This window comes from Symphodus melops, assembly GCF_947650265.1.
Source record: "Symphodus melops genome assembly, chromosome: 9".
Taxonomy (NCBI): Eukaryota; Metazoa; Chordata; class Actinopteri; order Labriformes; family Labridae; genus Symphodus; species Symphodus melops.
Genome location: NC_136699.1, coordinates 10,691,407 through 10,715,655, shown reverse-complemented (window position 1 = coordinate 10,715,655; position 24,249 = coordinate 10,691,407). Strand labels below are relative to the sequence as shown.

At 40.5% G+C, this 24,249-nt stretch overlaps 1 protein-coding gene across 2 annotated transcripts; it reads left to right on the top strand.

The window, feature by feature from the left end:
* The first annotated feature begins 3,866 nt into the window (after window positions 1–3,866).
* Window positions 3,867–22,930, top strand: lnx2b (ligand of numb-protein X 2b). Of its 2 annotated transcripts, none has more exons than XM_079351916.1 (10): window positions 3,867–4,189; window positions 11,547–12,105; window positions 13,695–13,888; window positions 15,607–15,806; window positions 17,596–18,018; window positions 18,134–18,274; window positions 19,673–19,847; window positions 20,493–20,736; window positions 21,287–21,445; window positions 21,547–22,930. In XM_079351916.1, exons 2-10 carry the CDS (start codon window positions 11,699–11,701, stop codon window positions 21,680–21,682), a joined length of 2,079 nt encoding a protein of 692 aa, XP_079208042.1. In that variant the 5' UTR covers window positions 3,867–4,189; window positions 11,547–11,698; the 3' UTR covers window positions 21,683–22,930. The 2 variants fall into 2 exon arrangements, with proteins under 2 accessions (XP_079208042.1, XP_079208043.1); XM_079351917.1 differs by lacking the exon at window positions 3,867–4,189 and adding an exon at window positions 10,572–10,644.
* Window positions 22,931–24,249: the final 1,319 nt, after the last annotated feature.

The window sequence follows — 24,249 nt, the reverse complement described above, 5'->3', positions numbered from 1 at the left end:
CTGAGAAAAGTGATGACTTTACCAAGATTATATTATTGAAGGGTTAAAATACAACCATAGAAAACAAAATGTGTTGTGATGATGCAGAGCAGCGATAGCTGGGCATAACAAATCACAATAGGCAGAGGAGAAGCTTGAACGACACCATTTCTATTTCAGATTTATTTCATTTTAATATGACAACATTTTATTGTATTGTATCTTTTAAATTAATGTGTGAGTGTTTTATTGCATAGCCTTGCAGGATAGCAATTGCAACTGTATGAGAATGTGACAAATGAAGCTCTGAAATCTTGAATCAATTTCGTGTGTTTTGTCTCAAAAGTCACAGATGAAAGGACGTCATGTGGAGGCCAGACAGGACCTGAGGCTGCAGTACAAGCTGTAGCCCGAACCAAATGCCTAACTGTATTGCCCGGAGCACGATTGGGGAGTTTTTTTTTTGTGTGCCTGGAGTGACCAGGAGGGGTTAGCAGGCAGCTGCAGAGTTAAAGTATCCTTAGCAACTGTAAGAAAAACAAAAGAACAGGTACATGTGCACTATCAAGGCCTTTTCAAGGCAGAATCAGTGAGGTGGGATTGGCTTACTGTAATGTAAAGGAGTTTGGTGATAGTCTATGCATTTTTTTTTTCATTTCTATATATGACAAAAATGAAAAATAACTGTGTTTCCAAAGGTGTGGTAAACTTTGTGCCATAGACTGTCACTGTGGTCTGTGGCCAAAAAGTTATTTACAAAAACAAAACATAAATGAGCTGAACGCCTTCCTACAGTAAATATTTACAGCTGAAAATAGTCCCTATCAAATGCACTATTTACCATCAATGTCAGCGGCTGGATTTTAGGAAATAATTTAATCAAAAATGAAAGAAATTATGAGTTGTGAATTTTAATGGGGAAAAAGACAAATCAGAAATATTTGAGAAATTGAGAAGCACACACAACTAGAAAACAAGGATTTTTTAAATGTGTCCTTTGTCACATAAAGGCAACACAATGACAATTAGCTGTCAGCAACCTGTTACATCCAGGCTCCAATTAAAAGAATTAAGATGTAAGAGGCCTTCATTATCAGCTCTGTCAGAAGGAGATCAAAGGCCGAGCTGGAGTGAGAGTGCAGCTGCCCTGATGGTGTGAGTTTCTCCTCTTTCACTCCAGAGGAACATGTTTGTGTTGAGGATGTTTACTGATCCCAGGAAAGACAAACAGTCTCTTTCTTGTTTTTAGGTTACCGGCTCAAACACAGAGCTGGGGGCCAGTTCTGTGTGTGGGTGTTTGTGCGAGAGAGGATGTACTGCATTGTGAGGTGTTTATTTTGTCTCTGTGTTTTCACCCCACTTCCACGTTTCCCGGCAGAAGAATCAAGTTGCACACACCAGACTAACTGAGTCAAGAAATATTGATTATGGGGTCTAATAATAAACTAATTAATTACTCTGCTCCATTTGTTTGAATGACAATTAATCAAATATTCCACTACGTTTTTGATGACTGTCAAGCCAATCTATTCTAATACCTCATCTAGACACAAGGTGTCACTCTTTCTATGCTGAGAGCCACTGGAGGAAGCCCCTCACACATCTCTCATACTGTTTGTGATTCAGTACACATTAATCACACACACTAGTAAGCTGTCAATCTGTTGTAAACCATGTTGTTCATAAACTAAATCTAACACTGACAGCTCAAAGTGTCCTCATAACATACACTATATGTTTCATGTGATTATTTCAAGAACTTTAACTCTCAGTTCTTCCAAAAAATGTAGGTTGATTGATTTGAAAAGTGATGTTGTACATTACACTCAAGTTTTTCCATATATGAGTACAGATAGGAATGCCCTTTTAAGGCTCATCTATTTCAATAAGCTTTACATCTCTTTATGGAACACAAATCTAACTTATCATAAAAACATCCAAGCTCATCATCATGTAAAATTACTTTTAGATCATTATTAGGTCGTTATTTGGTAGCCTAGGTCGGTTAAGATGACTGAAAATGACACTAAAATTGAAACTATTACACTTTTCTTAATCCTGTTAATCAATTAATACTGAAAACTCTTCCTGTACGTCTAATGAATTATAGACCAATTGACATCCGCACTGCCACACTAGAGTGTCTCTTTCTTTGAGCTTGTATCAGCAAATGCCACTTTGTCTTGGGGTTTTCTACCACAGCTATAAATCGTGGGGGAAACAGGCTTTCACAGAGAAGTTTTATTGCACAGAGACTTCCCTTCCATTCTGCGGGGGGTCATGCTGCTTTACGCCGTGTGTTCATGTGTCCCAGTCCTTTCAACTGGCACAGACTCACAACTAGTGCTATTTCTCTATTCAGCTTCATCCAGGCGCTCACTGACGGATGTTTTGATAAGACAGGAAGTTTGGAATGTGGGCGAGTATGAAGTAAATGATGCTTACACAAACTTTTTTCCTCAGTTTAGGAACACTGTTCATTTCTCCTTTCTCTAACAGATGTTCGCTAACATAGGTTTGTTCTCGAAAACGGTGTGAAAATGACTGAAGTGAGTCTATGACTTATTATCTAGAGTTTCAAAATAACAAAATGGTGTATCGGGCTCAATTATATTTATAATTTATATCAACAATTAGGAACTGTGACTGATAAAAAGTTACGCTTGCTGTTACTTATTTGTCTTCCTATGTGATTAGAATGACATACAGCCTTTAAAAACTCCTAGTTTTCAAGTCAAAACGATCCACTTTCCAGGTCAAAGAGGACAGTTGATGATGGTTAAGACAAAGAGTCACATGCCTTTACCACGTCTATGTTTTAAAACGGTATAATAATTATATAATGTCAGAACTGAGCAAGTGTGCCTTATGGCAGTGTTTTCACTGATATACAGATTGAATCAAAGTGTATGCTCCAGTATACTTACAGTAAAGTTTATTTTGTACAGTTTGTTTGTCTGTCTGTGTGATGTAAGCTTTATATGAATAGATCAGTAACATCAACATGAAAGGAGAAATAGTACAAACAATCTTGATATTGTAAATGTGTGAGTGAGCGGTCTATCCACAAATTGTTTTCTTCATCAATTTTTTGTTGCTGTATATTTGTAACTTGAGTTTCATTTCCATTCTAGGCTACAATTGTTTATTGTATGTCCAGTTTCTTAGCATTTGGTCTTTACTTGGCTTGATATGCCATTTGTTGTTTCAGTTGTATTTCAGGCTAGACAACGTTTTAATAATACTAATCAACATATTGATGTAGGGCTTTAACTTGTGAATAACTATTTTTACGGTGGTCGTTGTACATCTGAATAAGTACAATGGGCTTAATAAACAAAACAACTATTAATATATAATAGATTATATATTAATAGATAATCTTGTCTAAAAGATAATAACCAGGCTACTTTAAAGCTGAGCTGCATGCTATTGTGTTATAAGTGACACAGAAAAACTGCAGTCTTTATAGGCTAAACCCTATATAGTTAGAAATAACAAATGAGTAATGCATGACTTCTGGTGACTTAATGCATGTTGGCCAATTCTGAGTTCTGATTTAATATTAGGGTTAATACCAATCAAGATATTGTGACTTTATGAGAAGTTAACTAACTAGTTCACATACACTGAACGCTGGATGATGGTTCATTTCATTGTAAATTAAAGTTAACATGACACATGGCTTAGTCTCTGTTAAAGCAGCAAGCACACGTTTCAATTGCCTTCAAGAATAGACTAAAAAAACATGTCACACACCCTTAGTATTTAGCCTAATGAATATATTAATGGTCTATGTATGGATGCTGTAACAGGGCAGTGACGTGTGTGTGTGTGTGTGTGTGTGTGTGTGTGTGTGTGTGTGTGTGTGTGTGTGTGTGTGTGTGTGTGTGTGTGTGTGTGTGTGTGTGTGTGTGTGTGATATGGTGTACACCTGCATGCACTCCTTCCTGCTCTTGGCGTACTTGCTCGAAACTGGGAAAGTCGCCCAGCCTCCGCCTGTAGGTTGAGCTCCACCTGGGACAGCGGGGAGGTGATCATTCACCGACAGCATTATGCGGTATGAAAGAAGAAATGTGAGGAAAACACGGTGTGTAGACGGGCTGTTTTAAAAAAAAAAAATCGCCTTTCACTGACTTCACAGGGGTCTCTTTGTTTTAGCTAGTAGCGACACGTTAGCTGCTTCCGGAAAACAACCTCAACAACACAGGTAAGACGAGTTTCGGTCTCTCGAAAAAAGAAAAAAAAAACCCTTCTTGTTTGCGTAAACAGACAACTAACAAAGCTGTTTTTAGAGTTTCACAGCAAGCCTGTGTTTGATTATATACATGTAGGCTACGTGTGTTAGAGCACATATTCAGTCGTTGTCTGAAAAGTGAGTTTTCGTGTTGAAGGTGTGCAGTTTTTTTTCTCTCCCGCTGAAGGTGAAGCCACGATGTCGGTATGAAGCATGATAGTGTTTGTGTCCATGTGACGGATACATATAGGAAGTGTAACTTTTATTACCTCTTCTGTCATTTGGGTCTGTCACATTAGGAAACAAACCAACAGCCATGCACTGACAAGAGGGGGGCAGTGAGTTATTTATGGTCCCGGTGACAACACATCCACACAGGGCTGAGATCACACATGATCCTTCTTACTGTTGTTGTTGTTTGAACCTTTCTGTTTCCATTTTCTAATAGATGAACAGAAACTTAAAGTGCCTTTTCCCCCCTCTACTCCACATCATTTAAGAATCATGTCTTTCTCCTTTGCAGATTTGTCATTGCTTCAGTGTCTGTTTCTCTAAACAAAAGATTTAACCTTCGAAACATCAGTTCATAAAATATGATTTACTTTTCATTTGATGCATCAGTTATTCCCAACATCTTTTTTTTGTTCCCCAGGGGTTTATTTATGTCGTGGGGTAGTAACACAACTTTGATTTATCTATGTAGGTGTTAAAGCAGAACTCATTCATTTATGGGGTTGTGCGAGTCTCTCCATAACATCTCGATTCAGACTATGATCAGATTCAGGGAGATTTCCTTTAAATACAGAACAATCTCCAGTTCAGTATGATTCTGCACAGTTCAATTTGATCCGATGCAAATTGGTGCTGGAATCCCAATTAGTCTAACTTCATTGAACTGAGAAAAAAGGAGGATCATTTCTCAATGATATGTCCTTGTGTTTGTTTTACAAGAGACAAAAGACCAGTCCTTTTGTATGAATAGATATCTTAACATTACATGTTACCTGTAGTCTGAGCACAGGATGCACAACAAGCAGGATAGCCCCTCTAAACTGGGTAAATACATTACAATTGGCCCACTGACCAGTTTTCTTTTCTCGGATGCAGTGATCTGCAGAGCAGTGCACGATTGTAGATCTGTTACTGGTTTGGATGAGAACACTTTTGTTACTACCTCCGATGGCTGTGCAGAGGTGGGATCACGTCGTTCCCCTATATGCCTCTGTGACGGGTGTAAATGTTGCGTTTTTCACCGGCAGTCTGAATAACGCTGAAGTTACAGCTTCACGTTTCATGTTGTTGGCAAAGACCTGACAGTGATAGTTGAAGTTATTGCAAAACAGAAAAACGGTTGACATAGTCAGCTCAAGTGATTTGAAGGTTTAAGGTTTGAACTCAGCCAAAGTCATGTTTAAACAGTTTAAGACGGTTTCATGTATTGCCAAAGGGTTAAGAGAGGGAGCTATATGGAAATGGTTGAACAGCTGAAATAAGCTCTTTTTAGACTACTGTTTTAAACCGCGATATTTACACGCCTGTGATGTTCGGTCTTTAATCTGAGGGCACACTCGCACTAGGCAATCCGTACCGTGCCTAAGCACACTGCACCCCTAAAGTCCAGTTCCTTTTAGTTAATGTGAGTGCTTTCATTCATGCGACCGTACACTTCCTTGGCCCTGGCACGCTCGGTAGAGGTGTGCTCTTCGGCACGGTACAGTTCCGTGCTGAGGCCCGGTTAGTCCTGGAGCAGTGTGAGTGCAGGCCAGCGAGGGAATAGGAGGGCGGCAATCTCTGTTAAGCTCAGTACAGGACGACTTTGTCTTGTGTGGGTGCGCAGAAGCGTAATAGGGGGGATAAAGTGACCCCCCCCCCCCCCCCTCCCGTTTCGTCTTTGGAGGTAGTAACAGCGTCGTTAAAGAAGCAAGACAGGGTGCACAGCGGGGGAGTGTAGTGTTGTGTGTGTGTGCACGTCTAACTGTGTGTGTATGTGGAGCTTACGTTGTGCACTGCTTCTACAATGCAGAAATGTCAAAACACAGACTGAGACTCGGACATTAAGCCGGCATGTTACCAATATGATGGTACAAAGATGTGACGATGGCGACGCTTAATTACGGCGCTTGTGAAAACAAGCAGTCTGACTAGAGGGCTGTAGTTTACTAGAATAGTTGTTAAAGGGTCAAAATAGTTACCTCAAACAATGGCTTGTAAAAGTTATCTGTAGTAATGGCTGAGCAGTTGAAATAGCTCAGCCATTGACCATGTTCCTCAAGCTACCATTGGTGGAAGCCAATGGATTGTTTGGCCTCAAAGTATGTCGGAGTTCAGTTTGTTCAACCTCAACTTCCTTCAACATTACAATAAGTCTTGCATATTAGTTTTTCATCCACAGCTTTCAAACGAATGCATTATACTCCAAAAAGAAACTTTCTTCAAATCAAGCTATTTCCAGTGAAGGATTGAAGTACGTCTTTCAACAAAGGTCAAGACTTAAAAGTGCTAAATTTAGCCTCATGTAGTGTGATTATTTAGAGCTCCACAGTCACTTCAGAAGAGTCGCTTTTATACCTCTGTGTAATGAGAATATTTTTGTATTTAGGCCACGTCTGCAGTTGTTTTTGCAAGAGGAAGTTAAAGCCTTTAAGCTGAAATAGGGAATGGCAGAATAAAAATATAGTTATCAAAGTGAAGTTTAAAAGAAGATCTAGATCCAAGGAGGCCAGTTTTGGTCAATATCTATTTTAAACCAAACGAATCATCAGCTGTATAATTCCACTGTTAATCCAGTCAATGACTTACAGTGTCAGGAAATATGCTGGAGGCTTTTGTTTCTGAATTCCAGACTACACACCTGAGTGAACACAAAGACTGATAATAAGGTAATACCATGGGTGCTGTTTGTTTGGTGTACAGTGAGACGCCATGTGAATAGAGGCTAAGCCTCCGTGTGTGATCTAAAGGCATGACACTGGTTCAGCTCCACGTGTTGGACTGTTGAGTAAGTCTGAGAATCACAGTTTGTTTTTAACAGAGTATAAACTAAGAGCTCTGTGGGGAACAATCTTTGTTTATTGTTTCCTGGATATCGTTGTGCAATGCAAATGTTGTCCATTATATTTAAAGCAGAGAGACTTTGCATGTCGTTGCTATAGCAGTTTCATAATGTTTAGAGTGTGCTTACAATACACTACATTTCAATGATAAAGGACTGGAACTGATAATAGGAAATCTTAGCACGTGTATGTGACGCAGTCTTACACATGTTTGACCTTTTTTGTCTTACTCAGACTGATGACTAAAACTCATTCACGTCTGGCCTAGGAAACTCATTGATTTCATGAAGATCATTGATGTAGGAAGTGTTTAGTAAACCCAGACATTAGGCGTGAGGGAGACATGACACACCTCCTGTCTCATGGACTGGAGATGTTGTGCCTGTATTCTAGGTCCCACCTGTGCTCGCTGAGGGTGCGGCGGTACATGTGACTCATATCAACCATCAAAGCAACAGCGATGCAGCTCTGAAGGAACGTCGCCAACTTTGTGGGTAATCCTCTGGGAGTGTGGAGAACGCTGCAGGACCACAGACACTTTCCTCTGAAGCTCAGACTGTCACATGATCACGGAGCATTTGATTCAGATATAGCATTCCCTATTAAGCCTGCTTGTGTTGAACCCATTGGATTTGTTATTGTCCTAAACTGTAAAAAAAAAAAAAAAAAAACTCTCTCTCTCTCTCTCTCTCTCTCTCTCTCTGTCTCTCTCTCTCTCTATATATATATATATATATATATATATACCGTAAATTCCGTACTATTGAGCGCACCTGGATATAAGCCGCACCGGCTAAAAATAAGTAAATAAATGTATTTGTACATATATAAGCCGCACTTGATTATAAGCCGCAGGTGTCCACGCTATAACAAGAGCTATTTACACAGACGTAGGCTACCGGTAACATCCGCAAATACTGTAGCGTCCGTACGGACGTTAAAGGACGACGAGAGCGTTCAAATAATAACTTTTAATAACCCGATCACTGTCGGCCGTGACCACGCCGTTTACAGCAGAGAGCAACACACGTAACTTGCCGTAACAATCCAACTCTCTCCCCCAGCGTTCTCTCATACAGCCACTCAACACGTTCTCGCTGGTGCATTCACTGACTCTCCACATAATCGGAATTATGAACACATTATCAACTACTGACTTTACAACATGAACCGTTACAATACGAAGCCTAGCCGACGGTGTCTGTAACACGGCTGATGAAAAAGATGACCGTAATATATTTCACAAGAAAAAGTCCATCCATTCACTGCCTCAGAATGACTTCATTACTCACTTCCTCAGTCTCTGTTGTCGCTGTCAGTGTCATCTTAACGTGCAGCAGCTCTGTTAGCTTCTTTGACAGCCAGCTCGATCGCCTTTAACTTGAAAGCTGCATCATATGTATTTCTCCGTGTGTTTTCCATGATGAGGGTGCGTGCATGAAGCGCAAAATGACTGATATTAAGATCCGACGTGACGAAGTCAAATGTTTTTGCGGCAGAAGCTCATTGTCCCCCATAAAAAATCCATGCATTAGCCGCACCGGAGTAGAAGCCGCAGTGCTCGAAGTGTGAGAAAAAAGTAGCGGCTTATAGTCCGGAATTTACGGTATATATATATATATATATATATATATATTCTGTCTTAAACATGGACTGAGGTTAAATGTTTCTTTAAATATGGGATTCCAAGAAAATCATAATCCACAAAATCTATATAAACTTGTTTTGTCATGTTGACACAGAAACTCACCACTGAAGACCTTTCATTGAAACAGTGGATAACCTGCACTTGTAACTAACAGTTAAATTATTAACTATTCTGCTGGTTATTTCTTCCTCTGTGATATAAATGCTTGAGAAAGATCCAATGCTCAGGTTAAAAAAGAAAGAAAAGAAAAAGAAGCCGATGAGTGTTTTAGTTATTGACCAACTAATCAATCGATCTGTCAATCAATAAATCCTCTCTACACCATAGTTTTTTACATAACGCTGCTGCTGAGTGTCTATCTCACGTGGAGGACTGGGAGAAAGACGAGCACCTTTATTGACGTTGTGCTGTATCCTTGAGAAACATGGAGATATATGGATGTGTCACTGTCAGTGGTTTTGTAGGAGACGATAAAATATAGTTGGAGTGCCAGCAGTCACCTTGAGACACATTAATCAGGGGGGGTCACGGGGTCACTGCACGTCCTCCTGTGATGTTGACCTCTGGGGTTATGAGCACACGCTGCTCCATCAGTAGGCCTGTGTGAGAATCCACCAAAGATTGTCCTGGTCCGTAGAAGCCATTCATTCAAACCCTTAAAGGTAGAATTACACGCTGGTGTTTACATTTAAAATGTCTAACTTCAATTCAAATAAGAACCAAATATTTCCAATAAGTTATCAAAGCCAGAGAAATCCATCGTTTTGTCGTTGTAACGGGACACGACATGTCACGACAAGAGCGCCGCATCAGCTAGCGCGAGCGGCCATTCTGTTGCTGCTGTGATAAAAGTGTCCTGTAAACTTTCCTCAGATACATCGTCAGAACACTTTCTGAACGCGGTGTTTGTTCGTTTTCACAAACTAACGGAAGTTCTCGAGGCTGTGGTGATTTCTCACAAAGCAAAAGAACGCACCGTATAGCAGTGGAAAAGTAATTGTAATTCTAATGGAAATCATTTTTGGGGGTTTTTGCGTAAGTGAGATTGAGCGCTACACTTTTCACTCTCAGTTGAGTGTGTTTAATAAAAGCATGTATATACTCCAGTTTCATATTGTGAAACTAGGTCATGTAATTTCCAAATAACTGGAGCAGAGCCTGGTTTGTTCTGTGAGTCCCTCTCCTGTGCTAAAGGATCCATGACCCCTATCCATTACAGGACGACATATCACTTGTACAACGTGAAGACAAAGAGAGAAACAAGGGCCCGTGTGACCTCAGCCACTGTTCATGTATGTTAGAAGATGTACTCATACTCAGTCCTGTGTCTTTGCTATCAGTCATTCACCTACTGAGAGTATTGTACCTGGGTTAATGCAGCATCAGCAGTCAGACACACACACACACACACACACACACACACACACACACACCCCTACACACACACACAATGGTGTTGTCTAAAGCCAGAAGGAACACTTTCCACTCATTCTGCCTAGTTACACCAATTCCCCCCTGCATTCCTCACACCGGCTCATACACATCTACGCTCACACACAAATATGTGTCCACACACACACACTCACACACACTCACATTATTCTGGCGGTGTGCTGCTGGAGAGGCAGGGCTCTTGTTTCATTCAGGCTTCAGGCAGTTGAGAGGTTAGAGTGTCGTATTTGCGAGCAGCAGCTACCTGGCTCTTGACAACAAAGATTTCATCTCAGGTGAGTCGCTCGGAGGCAGAAACAGAGAAGATAAAACCCAGTGTTTGTGTCTGGAAATCTGGACTACGGTCATGAAGAGACAAGCAGCTGAAGGTAGTCCGTTTATTGTATTGGCTTATTTTTAAACGTATCCATGTGGTAATATGCAAGATTTTTTTTCCTTGCATTTCAAGCTGGAGTTTTGAGTTGTGTTTTGCTTTCCTGTCCTACCACATGCCTCAGACTACTTAACTTCTCTTGACATAATGTCAGTGTTTAGCTCTGAACTCTTTCTAAGCCATTTTCTTCAACTTATTTCTCTTTCTCTCTTAACCACAGTGCTGTCAGAAATGGTTGCACATTTTACAAGGCTTTATTTAATAAGATCTAAATCAAAGTAACTGGTCACATTTTTTTTTGTCAGTTTGTTTTTTATATTTTTCATATTTACGGAGAACGTGGATAAAAGTTTCTCCGAAGAATGTGTTCCTAATCAGCACTCTCCTTATGAGAAGGAATTAAAAGAGATTAGGAGCTGCACAAAGAGATGGAGAGCACTGCCGATTGGGTGCACAGGATCATTAGTAATGGGGGTTGTATTTCTGCCCAGTTCATTCAAAATTGTTATTCACATGCTCTGCCATGTCTTTGTTCCTACCCATTAGCAGGGGCTTGACTTAGCTTCGTTCTTCTCGTGCCTCATTTCACAGAGTTGACCCCCGTAAGTGTGCAGTACTGTGACTTTTAGCTGAGATGAGAATTCCTTTTGTCCCTCAGGAAACTAGCTGAGAGGAAGCAGCTGCGGCTTGCTGCCATATTGTTGCTGCTATGTGGATTTGTCATTTCCTGCGGAGCTGGCTGGTACGAGTGAAAGATAGTACTACTTGTGCAAGAAGACTAACTTTGTTTCCTTTTTTTTACAGGATATCAAAATGAAGACATGGAGATAGCATTTTTCGATCTGCATCATTGTCACACTTTTCATGGATTTCAGACTCAGACGGAGTTTTTAAGGATATCAGAGCACACAGATCATTAAAGGGACATAAACATTTGGACTGAGCTTCCTCAGCCAATGGCTACAACAGAAACCAAAGTTGGCTGCAGCAGCATGGTTGCGGGTCTGTCATGGGCTCGGGTATGTAAAGAGTGTGGCCAGCAGCATGACGGCCAGGAGAGCCACCTGTACGAGTACCAGGACGATGTGGACGACGAACTCGTTTGCCACATCTGTCTGCAGCCCCTCCTCAGACCGATGGACACTCCTTGTGGACACACGTACTGCTTTCACTGTCTGAGTAACTTCTTAAAAGAGCAGGACTTCTGCCCCGTGGACCGCCAGCGGCTGCAGTTGCATCAATGCCGTCCCTCCAGCCTGCTGGTCAGGAACCTGCTGGACAAGCTGACCGTGATGTGCCCCCACTCTGCAGAGTGTCAACAACAAATGCAGCGCTGTGAGTTACAGCCTCACCTGCACAACAGGTAAGACTTTGGATAGTAAGCACACAGGTCACAATGGTCGCTTAAGATGATGCAAGGCCTCTTAATTGGTTTAAATTAAAAAAAAAAAATCTGTGTTGTAAATGTGAAGGAATAGTTCCCTCTACTGTATACTAAATTAAAGCATTGAGCAGCCACGCGATATAAATGTAATCCTGTATAGTGGTGCAGGAGAACTTTTGAAATCCATACCGAGTGCAATGGACAGGTCTTCATCTTTAGCAGACAAATAATGTAGAGGCAGTGCACGGGTGATGTAAGAGGGGGGACACAGTTCTTTAGTGTAGGTGTAGTCATAGGGCAGTGGGAGGCTTGTGGTATCATAGTCATCATTCAGCGCTGATCAAAACACCTTATTATTTTATGAATTGAACTATTTCAAGTATTACATTGTAAGATGCACTGAATCTTTCCCTTCCACATATATTGATTATACTGCATGTGTCACTTGATTGGAAGTCAGTTAAGTCAGGACAAAGTCATGTGGACCTTTTCTCAGGGTTGTTAAATAGCTGTTATCAGATGTGTGTTCATCCTTGTTAAAGTTGTAAGGTTTATTAACGTCAGCTCTAGGAACACACAGACTTCTAATTATTTCGGTTCTTGTGTTTTCCACGTGGACAGGTGCTTATCATCCCACTGGCTAGCCATTACGTTGTCAGTTGTGGGAGGCAGATTATCCTGCTGCAGCCTCTCTGAGCAAACAATGAGGAGACAAAGTTCAGGCGTGAGGGAACAAGCAGCAGCTCCAGTACTGTTACAGACTTAATCAGCCTGAACGCTGTCAAACAGACACCCTGCAATGCAGAGACGTTGTCGACAGAACTTCTTAGTGATTGAGAGAGAACAAATGAACTAAACCTTTTCATCCATATACACATTCACAGTTATGCAGGTGAGAGCTCATGATTCACAGAGTTCACAAAAAAACATAAATAAGATTTATTTTAGTCCAACATACCTATAGGATAGGATTACAGGAATATTGGAAATATTTAAACCATTTTACAAAAAAATAGGGCTCCCATGTTCAGCAAAAAAAAACCCTTGTCTTTTCACTGCAGCTGCATTTCAGATATTTTCAATAAGACATAGTCAATAATGAACCTTCGTCAAAGATTGAGCTTGGTCTGTAATCCAGTTCAAAATAAAACATTTTCCAGCACAGAAACAAAACATTTCAAAGGGTTTTATATATCAGGGACATGAAGTAGTAAAAACAAGGGCTCAACAGACAGATTCATTTCCTGCCTTCTGAACAAGCAGAGCTGTTTTTGTGGCTGCAAGAGCACAAGCAATGGCAGAGACTTTCTATTTTGCACTTTGGTCATATCAGGGATTAGTTAGTGTTAAAGTGATGACCTTGAGGGGGGGGATATAGGGATTCTTGTCAAAATACTGTGAATAAAACGTTTTTTTGGGTTTTTTTTGTACCTCTCCTAACATTTGTTACCTTACTCACAGTTTCTGTGTTCATCCCTGGCTTTCTTAGTTCATCCCGTGTACAGCTCTTTTTGTTTCATTAGAAAACCTTCATCCTTGCTGTCCTCTGTGTTCCTGTCTTTTCTCAGATGTCCTGTTTTCAGAAGACTGAGGGAGGAGGCAGAGAAGAGGAAGAGGCCCTCGTGGAATGAGCTAAAGGGGCGTAAGGGTGAGGGGGAGTCGTCTGGAGAAGCCAAACATTCAGTAACACAGTCCAGAAATCCCTCCAGAGATCAGCCGGAGCCTGGTCTGATTAATCCTGCTTATGAAGAAAGTGAAGAAGGTATGGACTTACTTTATCACGCCAACTATCACCATAATACTGATCAGTACTGTAACATGTAACTGATCCACGACCAGTGTTTGATTAATAATGTCTTAGTCCTCACTGTATTTAGTATTAATATATCCAAGCTCTGTATAACAAAATGTAACATACAGATGCTTTTATGTTTCACACACACACACACACGCACACACGCACGCACACACACACACAGCCATGCTTTCACACCATTTTCATATGTTCATTAAGCTCAAACACACTCAGCTCCCCTCTGTTCAGTTAGTGGTGAAAAAAGGATTATGGATGTACTCTTGATTCAGGAGGAATATCATGCAAACACGGGAATTGTGTAAAACATGAACCTCATATTTATAAGTTTATTTATTGCGTGTCATTGGGTTATCGAAATGTTTTAAGAATTTTGCATATGACATTTGCAAGTTTTATTGTACGCGCTGATAAGTTGGCAGACTCCCTTCTTTCAAGGCCATCAGGTGCTGCTCACCCAGAACAAGGAATTCAAGAACTTTATTTATGTTGCTCTCACTCGTGTCTCTGCAGTGCTCAAGACAAAGTACAGCATGTTTGTTCTTGAGCTGCTTCTGTGGAAGTGTGACATTGTAGCACACTGGAAGGTATCTAGGTATTAACTTTATTCAAGATTCAAACTCACCAGACTGAAAATGATAGCTACAATGAGTAAAACATTTGCCATAGGAAGTTGGTCATGCTGACTCAAACAGTGAATAGTGTTTATAGAAGCTTCGTTAACTAGGTTGAATGGAGACTGATATTTTCCTTGGTGGAGTTAAGTAATCCTTTTGCTCAACCCGATCAGTCAGCCGGTTGTGAAAACTCACAGATGGAAAGAGTTGATGTTTTTAGCCTAAAGCTTCTTCATTATCAGTTCTTCATAGCTGAATCATCACACACGTTGTAGAAACATGTACCGTCTGCCAGATGTTCAACCAGACTGTCTCATCAGTGGGGAAAACCCTGGACCAAAGTCCTCTGACACATGACTGCCAGGCACCAGATTATCAGTGCTCCCTGAAAAGATAACTCAGTCGCCGTGTTTAACTCACTTCAGTGCTGTGGTGTTCTTCAGATAGCACTGCTTCAGGAGTTAGCTGTAGGTATAATGTCTGTCTAGTTGAGTGTGCTAAAAGAACCTTTTCTGTTTTATAATGTTAAAGAAAGGTTGAGATTGACTCTGCTTTTGATTCTTATCTGTGCATCTTTCGTCTGTGTACTGTTTCAACAATCGTCACCTTAAGTTCAAGAGCAGGTGATTGTTTGAAACACTGTTATATAATATGAACCATAAAAGCTTTCTTGTTGTTTAACCTCAGCGTTTGACTGAAATAATCGATATTTCTTTATGTATTTAAAACACAATTAGACTGAAAGTAGAAGTTCTTTATCTTATTGCGTGCACTTTTACAAAAATGTTCAGGTTTGAAGCTGATGTTATGTGTTACAATAAAACCTAAAGATCTATCTTTGATGATGCTGAAAGTTTAAATCACCATTTTCAAGTTTGACTGTCCTCAAGAGGATTCAATGTAACACATTCTCTACTGTATATTCACAGGATATTTTACATGTGCAACTCTGTATTAGCAAAAACAAAGCTACGGATTGAGTATTTGCCTCATAAACAGTGTAAACAAGCATATTTATTCTTCCTGTTTCACTGTTTCTCTTTCCTCCAGACAACACTCCGCTGCGGTCCAGTCTGGTGGCCGAGGCCAACGTGGTCGAGCTGTTCAGAGAGGAGCCGGAGGAGGAGCTGGGCCTCCGCATCGTGGGGGGGAAAGACACACCGCTGGGTAACATCGTCATCCAGGAGATTGTCAGAGATTCGCTAGCAGCTCGTGATGGCAGGCTGGCCCCAGGGGATCATATCTTAGAGGTGAGAGGGACTCATAAACCAAAGGATAGAAGTGCTGAAAAATGTAGCCCATAATGTCTTTCCTTATTCAAGGAAGGTTAGAAGTGTCATGGCGGTGTATCATGACACATATTAGCACAAACAACTTTGTTGTGGTGTTCTCACCGTGTTGTAAACACGGCGCTGAGCACCAGTGAATGGGAAAAGTAAGAATTCAGGATAAACAGGTTTTGGCTCCATGGTAACAAGGCGTGGTTAATATTCACAGGATAAACACGTCATGTGAAAACAACTATACCTGGCTGCTGTTACTGATTGACAGAATAAACCACCTTTCTGTTTGAGAAGGTCAATGTTCAAACAAGAGCCGCAGTGTACTGTAGTCTTTCTTCTAATACAGTTATGTAACCAGATGTTTTGAAACAAAGTGGAGATTTCTGCTGGCATTTATGACTAAATCTAATAATTTCTACTCTCTTAAATAAATCCAACAATCATTGTCACTGTCAATGGATGCATTGTTTGGCATGAAATTAATGTAAAATGAAGTGAGAATTTCAAATCCAACTGAAATGATAAAATCAACAACAAGAAATCGTAACTAATCAAATGTTTATTAATTAGAGTTATTTATGAAAAAAAAGGATAATGAATTATCTTTTGGTCAGCATGATTCATTCATATGAAATCCTATATAAAAAGCCGAAGGTGTTCATAAAGTTATTTGAGTATAATCCAGGGTTGTTTCTGCACTCATCCTGGGTGCTCATTGGTGAAACTCATTAGTTCTGATTCTCTCTTCTTCCCTGGATTTACACATTTTTGTCCTTCAGAGTTGTGTTGCTGCTGTCCCCAGAGAGTTTCTCTGCGTCTAGAACCTCCACTGTGTCCTTCAGAGTGCAGCTTCTCTTTCTAAAGCCAGTCACTCAAAACCTGATCATAACAACATGGCAGCCAATATAATGCCTCCAGGATGTGAAACATTAACCTCAACAAAAAAGAGCCTGTCAAGATCGCATCGCCAAAAATGTTGAAACAAAATTCTTCTTTCAACTTAAAATCAATCCATTGATTTGAGACTTTCCAATCAGAGTCGTACGGCCACAAAAAGAAACTAGTTTTGATAAGTGCTATTTAATAAAGTTTTTATTATTATGCAAGTTGCAATGTGACTGCAGTCAATGGTTTGTGGATTGCTGCTTTAAAATCCTTGGGTTTAGAGTTATCTTGTTTTTCGGAAAAGGCCAAGATATCAGAGCTGAAGAGATAAACAGTCTTCATATAGTGCTTGTTCACATTATTATTAGCTTTTTACTGAGCTAGTTCAACATTGCTACATGTGACTAACTATTGTAAACAGCCAATATTAAACAAAACAAGAGTGTTCCACCTCAGGAAAACGCAGCACAGACCGTGTGACCTTGTAATCATTCACACAGCTAGCCACAATATTATTTTAGAACTGACGTTAAAAACTGTCATGAAATCTCACAAATGCAACATGGGATTATGTTCAGTGACCAGAATTAGCCGAGGTGCCGCCTAGCAGACAGCTCGCAACACCTCATCTGTCTCTTAAAGTGGAGATGTTCTTAGTTATGTAAACATTAAGACTTGATTAAATAAGTTTAATGAGTTCTCAAAATACTCTATTATGAGCTTTCGAGAGTTTTTTCCACACCAATCTGACAATAAATTAATCTCTTCTGTAAAATGCTGAAATGGGTTTTGCTTCTTTTTTTTATCACTTTTGTTTTTCTCTTTTGACTGCTGACTGTGTTTGTCTTTTTGGCTCTTGTTGTGTCTCCAGGTGAACGATGTCAGTCTGGCTTCAGTCCCACACGCCCGGGCCATTGCGGTATTGCGGCAGCCTTCCCTCCTCCGGCTCACTGTCATGCAGGAGAAAGGTTTCAAATCAAGAGATCCACGGCCTGATCAACACCCTTCCTCTTCCACTGCCTCCCTTCCCACTCACAGTCCCCATGGCAACACAACCTCTAATCAAAACCCTGGCACAGTCCTGCAGGTGACGCTAATGAAGAGTCAGCGCACTGAGCCGCTCGGCATCAAACTGATTCGCAAGTCAGATGAGAGCGGGGTTTTCATCCTGGATCTGCTGTCTGGTGGTCTAGCAGCCAAAGATGGAAAACTAAGGAACAATGACAAAGTGTTAGCCATCAATGGACACGATCTGAGACATGGTACACCCGAAAGTGCTGCCCAGATCATACAGGTACATGACTTTCATTGATATTTAATGGTTAACGTTCATACAGCAAGTTTCCACTTACAGCAAACTGTATGATAAGGCGTTTGCAATTCATTTCTTTTTCTTTGTGTGCGTTCAGGCGAGTGAGGTGCGTGTAAACTTTGTGGTGATGAGACCTGCAGAGTCTCAGGAGGAAGGAGGAAGCAGCAGGGAGGGAAATGGCAGAGCAGCCAGGAGGCCTGAGCCACAGTACTTCAAGCGCCAATCCACCTACATGAAGGTAATACTCGGGTCTGTAGCATTCACAACTAAACCAGCACTGGTATCAATGCACAATGCTACTTTTTTTTAGCATTTGTAGGGAAGAAGTCCAAACTTCATAATTTCATTGTTTATATTAAGTTAGAACATTTAGTTTTTTGTATTGTATTTGTTATTGATCTATAACACACTGCCCTCTCCCCTCTCAAACTTGTCACTATAGAGCGCCTGTAGCCTACTGGTTAGTGCACAAAGCTTGTTAAAAGTTCAGAAGCACATTTAGGTTGTTTCTATCAAAGTAGTTTTTGAATTAACATTTAAGGAATAAAATGGAGTACAGTTTCAATGTAGAAGTTAAGAAATAACTTGAAAAAGCAAAATGCGGTAAGCCTACCTGTAAAGCAATGCTTGTCGCATTATTCATATATGGGATTAATTAATCACAAAGCCTGTAATTAATACGTCAATTTTTTTAATTGCTTGGCAGCACTGTCTTTTATTCATCTATAATTTAATAAATCTGTTCACAGCAAACAACATGACACACACAAAACCAAAGCTCAAAGTGGAACTAGTTTATCCACATGTATTTTGGGCCTCTCCAGATGTTGGTTGGTGGAACTTCCTTTTTTTACACCACTAACTACAGTGTGGTTCACACTATCTTACAAAGCTGAACTGTTTCTGTTTACACAGTGTAATTGTTCTGATGGCTCCTCTGTCACTCACACTCAGCTGTACCATACACTGTCATTAGAAAGAATAGCTCCCCCACAGTCAGGGGTGAGAAGCTTTGAGAGCAGACACCTGCGTCAGTGAGCGGAGATGAAAGCCTCCTCTGTCCTGATCAAAAGCCCCCGGGTGCTGCTCACTCTGCTGCTACGGGGCCACTGTCCTGTTGTTTTTTTGGGCTGTTTCTTTGCGTGGCAGAGGATCAAAGCTGGTAACAGTTAGCTTTCGCCTGCAGAGTCCAGCCTTTTCGTCTTGCTTCGGGGGATGGGCTCCCTGCTGGAGAGGAGGAAGAGACCCCCCACCTCCCCCGAGCTTCCCTTCTGCTAGTTTTACAGACTGGAGAGAATCAAGGGGGCTGAATGAAGCTGTCATTTCCCACACATCTTATACACTACGAGAGCCAAGTGTGGATCCTCACACGTTCCCTCTACTCTTACCTCTCATGTCCTTCTCAAATGTTTCACATTTGTTTCTACAATAGATATGTGAGAGGAATCCATTAAATCAAAGGACCCTGGAGAGACTGACATTAATTGGCTGGACAAAATTCATGCATGCTTTGTCAAACAAGAGCTAAAAAAACCCCCAACTATAATTCTAATAAAAAAAACCACAGCATCACGAACAAGGCCAGCTTTATTCGAACATCTTTACATTGTATTGATTTGTGTCATTGTTTATGCAGGATCCTCCAGGCGGGTTTTCCAGCCAAGAGAAAACTGTGAGCCTCAAGAAGGAGCCTCGGCTTTCACTGGGCATCACCATAGCAGGGGGGAGGGACTGTCGCAGCCGTCTGCCCGTTTACATCACAAGCGTGCAACCCGTTGGCTGTCTGCACCGGGACGGCACTATCAAAAAAGGTATGAAGGAAAAGCTGGTGATGTCTGATTTCTGTCTTTGAATAAGGTTGAAGTATTCAACTATCTCAAATTTTCTGAGGTGAAGTTTTGGTCAATTCAGCTTTAGTCATTGCTCAATGAAAAAACACAGTTACAGGTACTTTGAGTGTTTTAAGATATGTGTCAGGGATTCAATTGAAACTTTTAAAATCTTTTAAACTGGACTTTGTGTCCATCAAACAACCCTAATATTGATTCAACAGATCCATTTTTTCTTATTTCTGTGGTTCAGAAACAGTGCCATAACAAAGTTCTGCTGTTATTAAGCCTTTGTACTTACAGTTGTGTTTAGTGCCATTTGCTGTATAAAAACCACATCGCATGAGTAAAAGTGTGATATTGGTGAAATTCACATTGCACTATGGTGTTGTGGCGTTGTGGAAGGCAGTGCATGTGAGCACACAGCCAAAGCTTCATATACACGTACATGTTCCTTACACTTTGCCTCAGTTTTCCCCTCATTACTCCTCTGTTAACATCTCCGACTGCTTATCCATCTACATACAGAAAATGTAGTTTTAGCTGTTTCTACGATTCTACTTGTTGTAAGAGAAAGTCCTCGACAGTAAAATGTCTTTGTTTGAAACTCGTCCTGTGTGTCCTCAGGTGACATTCTGCTGAGCATAAATGGTGTCGATCTGACCCAGCTGACCTACAACGAGGCCGTCTCAGTGCTGAAGGCTCAGACAGCTCAGTCCCAGGTGGTGCTCCGTGTCATTCAGACACTCTCTGAGGAATCAGAGGAGGACATCGAGTTTGCCAACAAGGACGAACTAGATCTTCTGGAAGACCCACGGGACGACGCCCTCAACTGGACGCCACTGTGGATTCGCTGGCTGGGATTACCAAGGTAGAGAGCTGTTCTCCAAGAAATCACCTGATTTTTGTTGCTCAAATTTAAGTGTTTCATGTGTATTAAGTATGTTTTGTAAATATGCTGAATATTTTAAAAATAAAGAGATCAGAAAAATCCAACAGCAGACCCTATGCAATAGCACCAAAGCTAAAATGAAACCTTAATACAGTGCAATCAACTTTCCTTTAGAAGGTACATAAGTGCTTTACCATTGTGAATGGAGAGAGGTAAGATTAGGAGTGTGTGTAACTAGGTGCCACAACAGTCTGTGAAAGATAAGATCAACGTTTGTGCAATTACCCGTCCAAACCATGAAAGAGACTTTAGTATATTCATCTTTGACATCGGACATTAAAGGGGGACCTTGGTACATGTAACAGCATCACATGTATTTATTTATCTTTTTAACCAGAGATTAAACATCTCTTTTTCAAGAGTGTCCTAGACAAATATTTAAGGCAATCACAGACTGAAGCTTCTTCAAGATTGTGATGAAATACTTCCTGACATAATGTTTCCTGTTCGCTTCTACTTGTCATTTTAGTCACATGCACTGGTGCCGCGACATCGTCCTGCAGAAGACAAACAACGAGAGCTGGGGCTTCAGCATCGTTGGCGGCTATGAGGAGAGCCATGGCCAGCAGCCTTTCTTCATCAAAACCATTGTGCCTGGTACACCTGCTCACTTTGATGGACGCCTGAAGTAAGTGCACTTTTACCCCCTAATGAAGCAATCAGCCGCTGCATCCTGTCATCGCTCTCACTCTGCAGACTCTTCATTAACAACTCTGTGCTTCCCTGCAGGTGCGGCGATGAGATAGTAGCCGTAAACGGAGCTACAACAGTAGGAATGAACAACTCGTCTCTCATCCCCATGCTCAAGCTGCAGAAGAATAAAGTCACTCTCACTGTGGTGTCCTGGCCTGGCAGTCTGGTGTAGAAAAACACACTGGAGTCTACTACTCACTCTCCCCCTTTTTCTATCATGACCACACATAAACACCCTCTTCTGACTCACTGTCCCCTACACTGAACATCTTTGTAGTTAAGAGCCACAATGAATTGGACTCTTCCAAGGATAATCTTAGATACCTGTTTCAGGTAACTGCACAGCTTGATGAACAATTCAATCAGGGGCAAAAATGACAATCAATAAATGATATCCTTAGGATAAACTGGAAGGATATATTTTTTGTGGAACACCTTTATGATCCTTTTGTTTATACTTCATGTATGTTTTGCTTTGCTGTTACATAATCCTGTTATCATTTGGTATTGTTGCTGCGATGAAGAATTACAGATGGCTACATTTCAAAGAACGGCCGTGAAGTCTAACAACAGAAAAAAAAACATCCTGCCATGCAACTTTTGTCCTCCCTCGACCGATTTCATCAACTACATCTTTAAACCATTCAACAGAACGATATAGCTGTGAGGGAAATACAGGAATCTTTAGTGAAGGTGTTTTTGTTTTTCAGCTACAACCGTTTTCTTAAAGGAGGGAGTGTGTTGTGACCCAAAGGTTATTGAAAAGAGAAGACGTACCCGTTAACTTTAATCTGACACTTTTGAGCGGTGAGCTTCAAAAGACGAGGTGTGTGAGGTCCAGTTGTATCCAGTCATGAAAGTAATCAGTTAAATGCTACATACGCACTTGAAAGACATGTTCATATTTGCTCCAGTTGGACACAGCTTTGGTCTTAGTTGTCTTTCCTGTTAGCTTTTAGTAAAGGCAAACACAGGTAAGCAAGCTTGGATATTAAAATGTTTCAAACTGAGCTGGAATACGGAAATAAATAATTGCAATGCATTCAAATTTGTAATTTTTCAAGCAGCTTTAGATTTTTTATAATCACCACGTTTGAACCAGTGCTCTGTATTTATTTCTAATGGCATATTAAGTCATACATAAAGACTTCTTGAGGTAGGTGCCCTGTAGATATTGAAGGACAAACCAGAATGTACACTTGTCTTATATTACCACTGTACCAACATGTTTCCCCTTCATGACATGGAGAACGTCTTTTATGTGATTAATTTGTGTTAACTCATTCTTTTCTGTTAACACATTCCCAGTGGCCTTTCTTATATCATTATAGATACAAGATTTATTGGAATATATACAGAAAGTAAATAGCACATGTATAAGCTGTTCATTGATTATGTACAATAAAATCATATAACAAATCATGGTAGTCTTTGATTATTGTTGTTTTGATTATAAAGTAGCTTCTAACTAAATGATGGAGATAGAGATGTACGTTGGTTGAGGTAAGAAAACTGTTCACTGAAGCTGACATGTAAATGATGTAATGTTCATGGATACCAGTTTGTTCTGATCTTGTAATGACATCAGGACATCTTTAGTCCCAGTCGCTGATCATCACCTTGTCACTGAGCAGGAGCGTAAAAACACTGATTTAAGACTGTTAAGAAGTGTCCAATAAACTGTGCAGTGTGTTCGTGGCTCAGTCTGACCCCTAGTGGACATAAGCTGTGAAAAATAGACCCAGACAGTGACCCAGCATGTTTGCTTATGTTTGGCACATGTTGACCCTTTTGAAACACAAAAAACATTCTTACCAAAATGAGATTTTGCCTTTGGCAGTCGTTATATTTACACCAAAGATAGCGTGTTTTCATAAAGACTTTGTACCATCAAGGTAGTTACAGGGGAACTGCTCAGGATTATTGTACATTTTTAACTTTCTGAATTTCGGCTTTGTACTCTTAAAACGGTTTTCCTTTTTAACATCGTATATGCACACGTGTTTGTGTCTGGAAGACCTGCACAACTTGCAACCAAAGAAATCTCATGCAGGTCACACTCAATGCCGTGTGTGTGTAATGTGATGTCAGTGACAAGGACATTGAGGTCATTAGAGAGTAAAGTCAGTACAATAACGTATCAACGCCATGTTACACATAATGTCCTGTATTCAACTTGAGAAAAAGTACCGAGGTCTTACCACCACAATGTCCCTGAACTACACATTACATTTATCTTGCATTTTTATTAACACTTTAAATGCTGCAGGTTCAATTTATCACAGACCTTTTTTTTTTTCCAGGATGTCACTTGTTTTGTCAAACATCACACCAAGATCCTGTGTCCACAAATGTATCAAAAAAGTAGATACTTTTATCATTTCTAGATGTTTTTTGTAAAATCATACACTTATGCAGATTGGTCCACTTTCATCATTTATTTTGCTATTTTCAATTTGTCCATGTGTACCGTTTCTGTCCCTATCAATTAAACCAAAAACTAAAGAGAGATTTTTAAATAAAATTAAATCTGTGTAGCTATTCTTTTTGAATACAGCAAAGTATGAGCGCCCCCCTCCATAATTCTGTTCGAGTCTGAATAAAACTAGGAGTGTCTGCGACTTCAGTTTAAACTAGTTGATCTCTGCTGCACTAAACGGGAACCTTCTGTCTCAACAGGGACAGACTGTGAATGTGAAAACAAAAAAAACAAAGAACCATAAAACCATCCACGGGGCA